Source organism: Pundamilia nyererei, unplaced genomic scaffold (assembly GCF_000239375.1).
Source record: "Pundamilia nyererei isolate P.nyererei 1_Seehausen unplaced genomic scaffold, PunNye1.0 scaffold00084, whole genome shotgun sequence".
Lineage (NCBI taxonomy): Eukaryota > Metazoa > Chordata > Actinopteri > Cichliformes > Cichlidae > Pundamilia > Pundamilia nyererei.
Window position 1 is genome coordinate 1,007,362 of NW_005187485.1, and position 10,835 is coordinate 1,018,196.

At 37.8% G+C, this 10,835-nt stretch overlaps 1 protein-coding gene across 6 annotated transcripts in view; it reads right to left on the bottom strand.

Annotated features, from left to right (window-relative positions):
• The window catches only part of creb5b (cAMP responsive element binding protein 5b), a 35,096-nt gene extending 27,568 nt beyond the window's left edge, over positions 1 to 7,528 (bottom strand). For 5 of the 6 annotated variants that reach the window (XM_005738463.2, XM_005738462.2, XM_013912214.1 and 2 more), the window contains exons 1-3: positions 7,395 to 7,528; positions 2,175 to 2,252; positions 1,757 to 1,850 (exon numbers count right to left, since the gene is read on the bottom strand). In XM_005738463.2, the coding sequence (XP_005738520.1) occupies positions 1,757 to 1,850; positions 2,175 to 2,252; positions 7,395 to 7,424 (202 nt within the window). In that variant the 5' untranslated portion in view covers positions 7,425 to 7,528. The remainder of the gene's footprint in view (positions 1 to 1,756; positions 1,851 to 2,174; positions 2,253 to 7,394) is intronic. The other variant, XM_013912212.1, reaches the window with a different exon arrangement.
• Positions 7,529 to 10,835: the final 3,307 nt, after the last annotated feature.

Sequence of the window (10,835 nt, forward strand, 5' to 3'; positions counted from 1 at the left end):
AAAGAGTTTTAAGGGGTTCCAAATGGCAAAATATATCCGCAAGCGTAGTGTTTTCGTGAAAAAGTTGATTTCATATTTGTCTTTTTCCTTTTCCATTTTGTGATATTGTGTGATGCTTTTGTAAAAGATGTATGCCTAATTCTCATTTGCATACCTGAAACATATATACAATGTAAAAACTTACGCAGGCAAAATGAACCAAAATGCAAATATGCGCACAACGGTATTTAAAACAGGAACCATGTCTGCAAGAAGTTAAATGAGACACGAGAAAGCATTTAAATCTGTTTTGACAGCGCAGCATGTTTTATTCTGATAATTTGGATAGTTTTACTGCTAACTTTTAATTTGATTCTGTGACTCTTCTTGTACTCTCCGATTTTTATGTCTTGTATTTTTTGTATTTTCTGCCTCATTGTTCCTTCCTCTAAAAAAATGATGTCCAATTATGTGAGCCAAAGTTTTTACCAGCATGCACTTTAAGCAAGCTAATGGAGACCAATCCAAAAAGAATAATGAACGTACACTGTTGTTGCACATTGTGTTTTTAAGTAAGCATTACTTGTATTTAGCCGATGAGAGACACTACTTTTGACAGCCCAGTTTTTTGCTGACAAAGTACAGATCCCACCTACAGAGTGGGGTCTCATTTGTCGAGCTCAGTCAAGCTGTGGTATTCAGCTTGACATTGTGGGGGGTGCATGCAGATCGGGTTTCAGACTGTTGAAGGTGATTTTGGGATCACAGTTGTTTCAAAGGCTAAAAGCATACTCCATGGCGTGTTTATCCATTCTGGCTAGACTGAGGATTGACTCAAACTTTCGTCATGACGTGTGTACTCAAAACACAGTTTTACTCTGCAAATATACAGCGCCGTTTCGATCTGCAGAGACTGACGATATTACTCAAGCTCTATTAAGAAACCGAGTAATGTCAGTTTTTAGTCGAGTCAATGCAAAGCAAATAGAGCAGGTCAACTTTAGGTCATCAATTATAGTACTAAAAGTTAAGCGTAGACAATTTTGCATGTGACATTGTGTGTCTGAGGTGTGACTTTGTGTGCTGCATAACCACTGATTATTTTATCCTGAGTTCAGTGTATCAGTAAAAAAGTAGTCATAGTTGTAACTCAGGCGAAAAGTGATAAAGACGCCTGGCTTAGAAAATCTGATCCTACTGACTACCGAGTGTAAACAATAAAGAAGAAACTACTTGAATAGTCTGGCTGTAGCAATTTTTACTAGACGATGGCTGATGCATTAGGAATGTTATAAGGAGTAGAGATCTACACTATTGGATTGGCCGCTACTATTGGTTTGACTCTTACTGGACTTTTGAAACTCTAGATTAATGTCCAGATCAGCGGCTCAACTGGGCTTTTGCACCCTGTAAAACTTCCTTTCTTTCGACGTGATATATAGAATGATGACACACCGAGTGACAGAAAAGCGCAAATCACATGAAGTAACAGGAAAGACAAGCTCACACATAAAATGCTCATTTGTCCAGTTTTTGTCAGGCAGCTTCTTTATATGTTACTGAAGTGTTCAGTGTGAATGAAACTAAGCTGTAGGGTAGCATGCCTCATATGATTTACATTATTGCAAACAGCTTCTGGAGGCACTGTAAAGCATACTGATGATAGACGAGTGTGTCTGTGCATGAGTCACAAAGACACAGCTGCAAACAAACTCCAAGTTTCTTTCAAACCCTGCTCAAATAGTGAGATAGTCTGTATTGAAGGAGCATAACTCACCTGATAACATGTTGTCGTTCTTTATGGAGGGGAACTTAAGGGTCATCTCATGTTTGTGTCGATGTATCATTAGATGGTCCTCTGTGGGGAATCGCTGTTGAAAAAAAAAAGGAATTGTACATATGTAAAGAGACAAGTATGAGTAACTGATAGGAAATGAAGCACTACCCTAAAATAACATTCACTGTTATTGTAGTCATTCTTGACTACATCCTAAAAGAAACTTTTTTTTCTTTAGGTATTTTAACACTAGACCCGATCACAGTTTGTGTTTCAAGCACTTCCATGGTATTGCGCTTCTCCCTCATGCGCGAGAGATAAATCTACTCCGAATCCCTCTTTGGTGTATTGATATCACAGGCAGACATACATATACACATGCACATGTACGCATTGAGTTTTATCACGACAGTCTCACCTGAGAACAGCCAGGAGCGTTGCACACGAACGGCCTTTCCTGGTCCGAGTTCATCACTCTGGCCAACTTCTCATAAAACTACAGAAAAAGACAAAAGAAGAAAGCAGTGAGGAGAGCTGAATAATTTTGCTTTCCTTAGACGAGGGAAAATACGCTCGTGTCATGCTAGACATGAAACTGTTACTGCACCTGCACTAGTTTTCTCACGCTACAGTAATCTGGGCTCCACTAAAATGACATCAAGGCTGAGGTTGTGGAAACACTGGGTCCAATAACTTCAGCAAAACTCAACCACTGGGAAAACTTTTAAATATTTCAATAGATGGATTTTCTTTATATCCACGTTTTTATTGCACATTACCACATAGATTGTAACACACTTTAAAGCTGGTAATAAACAAAATGAACAAATGTATCTATATAGACACTGTTTCTCAGTACTTATATATTTTTTATTAAGGCAGCTATGTAGTAAGACAAAATTGACTTTAAATAAAAGGCACTTACATCTGGAAAAAATAGCTCCACATTTAAGTTTCAGCCATACAGTCATCGGTTTCTTAATGAATTGATTCGCTGGTTATGCATCTTTTAGTGAGAACAAGAAAAGGAAGCAGCGGCTGTGCAGCCGTGCACAGTCAGAAAGTGCAGCTTATTTGATAGAAAGAAGAAAAGGAACTTTAGTTGGTGTTAGTTTTAAAGCTTAAAAGTAAGCGGGCCTCAGGTTTTTTAACGTGCACTTTAGGAACTTCTCAGTGCACCCATATCATTTTAACTTTAAGAATTCAAAGCAAAATGGGACAAGCGATGGTAAAAGATAAAAACACTAAAAATAAACCTCTACAAATTATTTCAAATTCTATCCTTTTCCTCTTTTAACTTTGAAAAACCCAATCAGGCAAAACCAGTTAAAGAAGTCAAAATTTTCAACTGTATTTTTTCATACATTTCAAATAAATTACAGAAACAACAGTTGGATTTTAAAATATATCGATCAACATCAAACACATTAAACAACACCTATGTAAAATATGATATCCACATGATGGAGCGCACACATTCAAACATTTATATTGCACAGGTTTACAGCATCTTACTTTATTGTTCCTGCCAATAATTTTTTAAAATTATTTTAGGCAGGAATAGGAAGGAATATATCTTTTTATTATTATTACTACATTTTATTTTGACGTTTGACTTTTTTTAAAAGTGATATTCAGGATGCCAACCACTTGTAAGCTTACCAAGGCAACACACACAGTATACTTGAAGTTTGGTCAGATTCTGAGCTAAATTTTTGCTTGCATTTGCATTTTTACTGAAACAATTTTTGTTAAGATCTTTGTGTTTAGACAACATTAAACACAGAAATTTATCTCACTTGTGTAAAAGAGAAAAACGGTTTTCGTCACAGTCTGCAAACTACTGAGCAAAAAATATTATTTGTGCAATCCTTGTACTTTTTTTTGCGACATCATACTTGGTTCGCAGCTTATTTAGTATTTCGAGATCTTATTATTGTTACAGTGCAAAAGTATAAACTATTCTTCTAATAAACACTAACAAAGAGCCTCTGAGCAGTCATCACATTTCAATAACACAAATGCCAAGCACTTTTAGACGGATGTCGTACCAGATGTTAAGTAAGTACGATTATTTGTCTTTTAGGGTGAAGGTGGACATGAACATGCAAAACATGCAAAACAGGGATGCACCATTATATATAAGGAACATCAGTACTGGCTTATATCAGCCTTGCTGGCTGCCATTTACCAAGTTGTGGAGAACTGAAAGATTTTAATGTAGTTTTCATTGTCTCCCGGCACAAATTATTACATACCAATAAAAAAAACCCATATATGCTGCATTGGTACTTTCCAAGTTGTTATTTTAACATAAAATTTCTTAACCATTCTTGCATCCCTATTTCACACCCCACACATGGAAACCACACTTGGCTGATGTGTGGTTTCAATGCAAAGCCCACAAAGCGCTTGGGGTGTCTAGCCATATAAGAAATGGATTTTGTATTTAATTATTTAATGATTCTTGGCCTTATGAGCCTTATGAGTCTTGGCTGCATGATAGTTTCACAGAAACCTATTTCGCCATAACCTATTTCTTCTATGTTACAATAACTTAGAATTGCAGTTAAATAAAGAAAATTTGGCATTATGACATAAAATGAGACACAAAACTTTTTCTGCTTAGTTTTATCTGCTTTTTATTGCACAACTTAAATGTAATCAGAGAAGGGGGTTTAATAAGACACTAAGAGTTTGATGATCATCAAATAGGTCTGTGGTTTATCATGTGTCCTCTCAGTACAACTAAAACATCTGCAGTATTTACAACACTGATACTGGACCACATCATTTTTATTTAATGGCACATTAAACATTTCCTTTTATCGCTTGCATTATTATCACCTCTCCCTCCTACCAGTTCACAAGAACCGCACCACATCTGTAATTCTGTAATAAGTCTGTAATAAGTCAGTGCGGCATGTCAAGTGTCAGGCATGAATACTTTCATACACTATGTGCATGTGTGTCTTTTTCATAGGTACAGGCTATTTCCTTAAGCGCAGTCAAAACAGTCAAATATTGTGTTTTGCTAAGCAGTCCTGTTTTCCTAACAAGTTGTACTTCATGACCAAGCCCGCTTGAACAGGGTCTGGAAAGGGTCTCACTGTCAGAGAGCAATGAGACCTGGTCTCTCTTTCTATCACCAGTTCAGTTCTCTAAAACAGGGCCCCTAAAAACTCACCTGGTCTATTTTGACACAACAAACACAACCAACACTGCTGATCATTAAATAAAACTAAGCGCTAGATGACAAAAACAGTGTCTGTAGATATGGCGCTACTCACTCGTGTATTAAATAAAGGCCCCAAATGTTCATGAAACAGCATGAATCAGCTGTTGTGTTTCAACTCTTGTTGGAACTGTTGTTTACTAGCTCCCTTCTTGATTGCCAGTATGAATTTGGAACAGTTCTTGAAACATAAAAACTTTAAAGCAAGGCATTAAAAAAATAAGAGAAAAATTGTTTCCATAACTGTAAAAAACAGAAACGTTTACCTTCCTGTTCCTGTTTCTAAAACGGGACTTGATCATTCCCTCACATTTACTAGGAAATTCAAACCATATGATACATAAAACTTCCAGCCATTAATTCTGCGAATGCCTCTGCGAATTATCCAATAGCTTTCACACTTCAAATTATCAGCATTCAACGCCCTTTCCTTGGACAGGGCACTTGGCTCTCATTTAATATAGATGTTTTCATTTAGCAGAGGAAATTTGGTTACACTTTACATTAACTGCATCCTGATGTGAGTGAGGGGAAGGATTAGGGTCCGGCATTCGATTTCAAGAGGAACTTGGGAAGAACTCTCCAGGTAGAACGCATATTAGAATTTAAACAATATGGTGAGGAAAAGAAGGGTTGGGGTGCAAAGGCATATGGGGTTAAAGCAAGCACAAACATGCACAGCAATTCAACTCTCCAGCTCCAGTGCCATAACCTGGGCTTTTGAGAGTACAAATTGAAAGAAGGATTACGGCGATCCCTGAGACAACGTACACGGGACCTCTCTGACAATGTCTGCACTGAACTTCTGCTCTTAAACTCAATGCATGACTAGAAGACTGGTCTAACTGAAATATAAACTTCAAAAGCTTTCAATTACTGGTCTCTGACTCAACATAAACTCATAAATCAAAAAATTTACCCTCAGAGGTCTAGCATGGGATTAGCACTGCTCACATTATTCTAACTGTATTATTCTTAGCGTTCACTTTGCAGAACTTTGCAGGTAAAGGCGAAAAGAAAGCTCTAGTATTAAAATAAAATGCTCTAACTTCTGTGGTGTACTTGTTGCTCAGACTTGAGACTGCCTTTATGTTTGCTACCTTTTCACACCTTCTATATTAGTAGAGACATTACCAGGGGTACCTCAAGCACAAGAAATGCAGCTAACAGTTTACTGCTGCAATCCAGCTTAACATGTAAAAAACATATAGCCATGAAGGTTAGTAAATAACACTATTATAGAATAAACAAGTGAATTTAAATGCATTAACTATAGCTTATGATACTTGGTCTAAGTTTATGTAAATCCTAATAATTATTATGAACTATTTTTGGATTATGTATTTTTGCTTTAAAAATAAAAAAAATTTGTCCAGCAAGTTAACTTTACTCAATCTGATAGGCTACATATTTTTAAGGAGACAAATTATTGCAAAAGCTTTCATACAAAGAAACTCCATCCCAGTCTACATTAAATGCTGAAAAAAGTCGCAACAGGCATAAATAACACTTTAACAGGCGTTATTACGACACCGAATAAAAACTCGGGCACAATAAGTGGAATCGTGTACGAGAAACATGTGTTATTGATAGTGCTGTCACATAAACATAATGATAGCGGCCGGAGAGCAATCAAATAATTAAAGCATCTTTCTCTTTTTTTAAAAAAGCCGTTCCGTCACAAAGTGCGCACCGTCAGCACAACCTTACTCAAAGTAACCCTCAACATCTTAGCGCTTAATCAAATATCGACTGGCCTGCAGAATGACGTAATCTTGATGAACATTGCTGTTCAAGAGAAAAAGAGGAACATAAATTTAACGTAAACAAGGATACCCTGGGGTAACAGCGTAACCACCGGCCCATTATATTCCAGACAGTCATTGGTGAACCGCAGCACGCACGAGTCCCGAAGATTAGCCTGCTCTGCGTATCCCTGGATGGGACAGGCATGACAATGATGCAGGGGTCCAGCTTCGGAGATTTAGAGCTAAATGAAAACTTAGAAGACGTGCCAAATTGGTGTGAAGTGCAACGAAAAGCGCCCGTTGCAATAAAAATGTTCGTGTTTTTGTCCTTTCAGATAATTTTCTGCAGACTTGCCTTAGCTGCTACTTGACAGACCGAGCTGCAGCGGCACTTGACTCCGCGATTCAACTTCAACAACAGTGTAAGAGACAGGCCAAACACACGGAGCGCGAAGTGACATGACAATGCACTCACTCAAACAAAACTCGCACGACACAAAGCTGCAGACACCAGGAGGTGAAAGAAATAAAACAAAATCACATCTTTAGAAAGACTGCTGAAGCGAACGAGAAAACAAGCTGTTGCATGAAAAAGGGAGAAGGACAAGTGAGAAGAATCGCTTTTTAAAAGAATAAAAATAAAAAGATGACAAACCTGCAGAGGCGCGTGCACGGTCCTCTGCATGGTGGCAAGGCTTTCAACTTACCAAACAAGTGCAGAAAATGTGAAGCAGTCTCTCAGAAGAAACCACGTTGGACTGAGAAAAGATTACAATACGATCTATTTAGAGAGCATAACGTCACCCTGGGTGACGTCACGTGGGATTCCTGAACTTCTAAATCATTGTGGTCCGCTGGTGGGTGGAGCCAGCGGGGGCGGAGTTTGCAAATGCACGCCCAGGGGCATGTATGAACACCGCTGGCCCTTGGTGGGTGTGGTCCAAAGCTGGAGCGCCAGTACAGAGCAATGAGTGCAAATAAACGTGCGGTGCTGCAGCTTCTATCTGTCAACTGCGAGAGCGATAAACGGGAAAACCTGCTAAACAGTCCCACGCGTGAAGTATAATCAAGACCCTGCAAACTTTAACCAACAAAATTGAAACTTTATAATAGGAAGCTCCCTACAAGTAAATAAAAATAATTCTACTATTTGCTGATTTCCAGCTCCATAGCTTTATTCTTGGACTCAGTAGCTTTGAACATTAGCCACAGCCTCACAGCAAATCCACTGCTGAACCAAGACGTTTTAACTCCTCTTTTAAAAGCTACACTTCCTTTACGCCAGCTTTCTATTGATAGACTCCCCCTTGCGAACAGAAGGCTTGAACATTAGGCTAGATGACTGGGATGACTATATTAGGGCTGTTTCCTCTCACAGGAGCTTTGATTATGGCAGTATTATATATTTATGTACATGCGAGAAAACAAGGAAACACAACAAAAGCCCCCCTTTAAAAGGAACCAAGCAGAAACTGACCTTTACAATGTACCTTGTGTGCGCTTGTGTGACATGATGAGTAAAGTGTTTTTCATGCAAGAATACAAATTTTCTCAGACTTGTGGTCCTCGGATTTGCTAATTCAAAAATTCAAGTAGAATTTGGGAAAACTCTACCTACAAACCTAAAGAACCTAAAGTAATTATGAAACTGGGAATCTCTTCAAAATAAATTATAATAAACATACATGACCAAGTCTAATGACTCCAGAAACAGGAAAGTTACTTTTTGCCAGAATTACGATTCAGCCTCAGTGACAATCTGCATACTGTATTACTCCCTGACGTTACTGTCAGGGCCTTAGAAACGTGTTTTCGTCAAACTGGCTTCATTTTTTGCTTATGTTTCACAGTGAGACTATAACCTGGCAGGACTCAATGCATCATCAACAGCTTGACTGGCAAATGAACTGAATGTGCAAAACACAGAGTGTTGCCTGTTGCCTTTTCTAAAGCGTGCCTTAGCTACAGCACATAGAAGAGATTTAAACAGCTCTGAAGTACAAAGCATTTATGTTGGAGCTCTGCACGACCTGCTGGTGCCAACTGGCTGTGATTTCTTGGGCCACAGACACTGGTAGTGAAGCCATCCTCGGTTCCAGGGATTAATGACTCCTCACACATTGAGAAATGTTTACCACTCGCCACTCCACTAGACACACTAAGAGCTCTGTCACTGAAACAATAACGCAGTCTGAAAAGCCCTCATAACTCAGAGCCTCTCCGCCTTTGTCTTTTAACCAGAGCTTTAATCAACATTTATGACATCCTTTTGTCTCTTTATTGCCAATATATTTCCCAACCAATCCAAACATTATGCTCCCAGCGGAGCAGACTATTAAGGTTGGAAAGAGCCGATACAGTTTGGGTCAGTGACCCACACTAAAGTGGACTTGATCTATATTATACTAAACCTTTTATTATTATGCCTTTGTGCAATGCTTCTAGCTAAGATCACCTTGGGAAGATAGGGACCAGTGATGATGCTTTGTTGTAGCAGGTGCAAAAGGTGAAGGAGGCTAATAACAAAATCGTCTCATAGGTTTTCAATTTTCATCAAAATATAAAGCACTTTAATGAATATTCCACTTTGCAAAGCAGTCAGCTATAGGAAATAGATGTCCAGATTAATGCTGCTCTCAAACAGAGATGACTACGCCCAAAGAGATATTAGTATAAAGCTCTTAGTAACTGTGCAACAACAGAAATCTAAGATATTTAGTTATCTGTTACCGCTCATATAAGCAAATACTTCTCCAAAATTTGGGGTAGAAAAAGCAAAATAGAAAATAGAAATATAAAACTAACAAATGATTGTAGGTCTTTGTCAACTGGTGTTTTCACGCACTACTGGTGCATCCTCACCTTACATTTTGGGTTAAAAAAAAACTTCTAAAACTCTGATTTTAACCAACAATATATGAAAGCAGTCACTTTAGTCTGTAGATGAGATCATCCATAGTGGTATGTTTGTTTTAAAATCACTACGTTTCAATCAGAGGCTTCACCATCGAACTCTTATCACATATTTAAGACCAAGCAAGTCATGACTGTTGTGGCAGAGGGAAAGATGTAAGATAAGACCTAAGCAGCCAAGTCAATTTTACTGGCATCTGAAAGAAGATAGTCTGGGCTTTCCACAGCAGTAGTTATGTTGACAGATTCAAACTTTCTTCAGAAATGTTCTATTTTTTTAAATTATTTAACAGAATAAATTGGTATATAGTCTGAATGTCAAAAATAAATAAATAAGTAGTGTAGAGTTACTAATTTGTCTAATTTGAAAACATAATCATATCTTTACAAAGCCAGGAAAATATACCAGCCTAGCTGACTATAAATATTGAAAGACATTGCTTCTGAACTGGTGGGAATGTCGTTCCAAGTGTTTGCTGTTCAGTGGTTAAAGATCAGGAACTACTGTGTGGTGAGGGAAACCTCAGGACATACTGAATATCACAGTGTTGACACTCTGACAATGTCAAGGTCTGTGGGTTGTAAAAGAAAAAAAGTACATATATTTGTGTTACTTGAAAAATTAGAATGTTCAGTAATTCACTGCATTGCAAAACAACAATACAGTAAAAAAAAAATAATTCAATACTGGTTTATGGGGATGTTTTGCAATTAAACTTCAAAATAAGGATAGAAAACCCTTTACTCTACAGGCAGTTGTTTAACCAGTAAATTTACTTTTGTGCACTGCAACATCTGAGTTACTCAAATTTCAGCATTCAGATTAATCATTGAAATACTGAAATGAAGCTAGTGGTTTGAAACTGTCAAGACTCAGTAATTTCTGTCTTGGTATGTCAACTATCTCTGCTGAGCTTTCTAATGGCCCTGGGAGTCTTGTCCAACAAAATATATACTCTGGAGGGTCCTCAGTAGATAACCTTAGTGGCTTTTTCTCGCTCAAACACTTGACCCTATAACATTTACATTAGGTGGACGATAAATGGTGGTGCCTGAGTGAAAGCTATGGAGATTTGTAATTGTGTAGGATAATCTTTTTGCACAGCACTTGCGAGAAAGTTTATCAGTCTAATGATATATGAACTTGTCTTCTGTGTTACTTAAAGGAGATTATTAATAACAT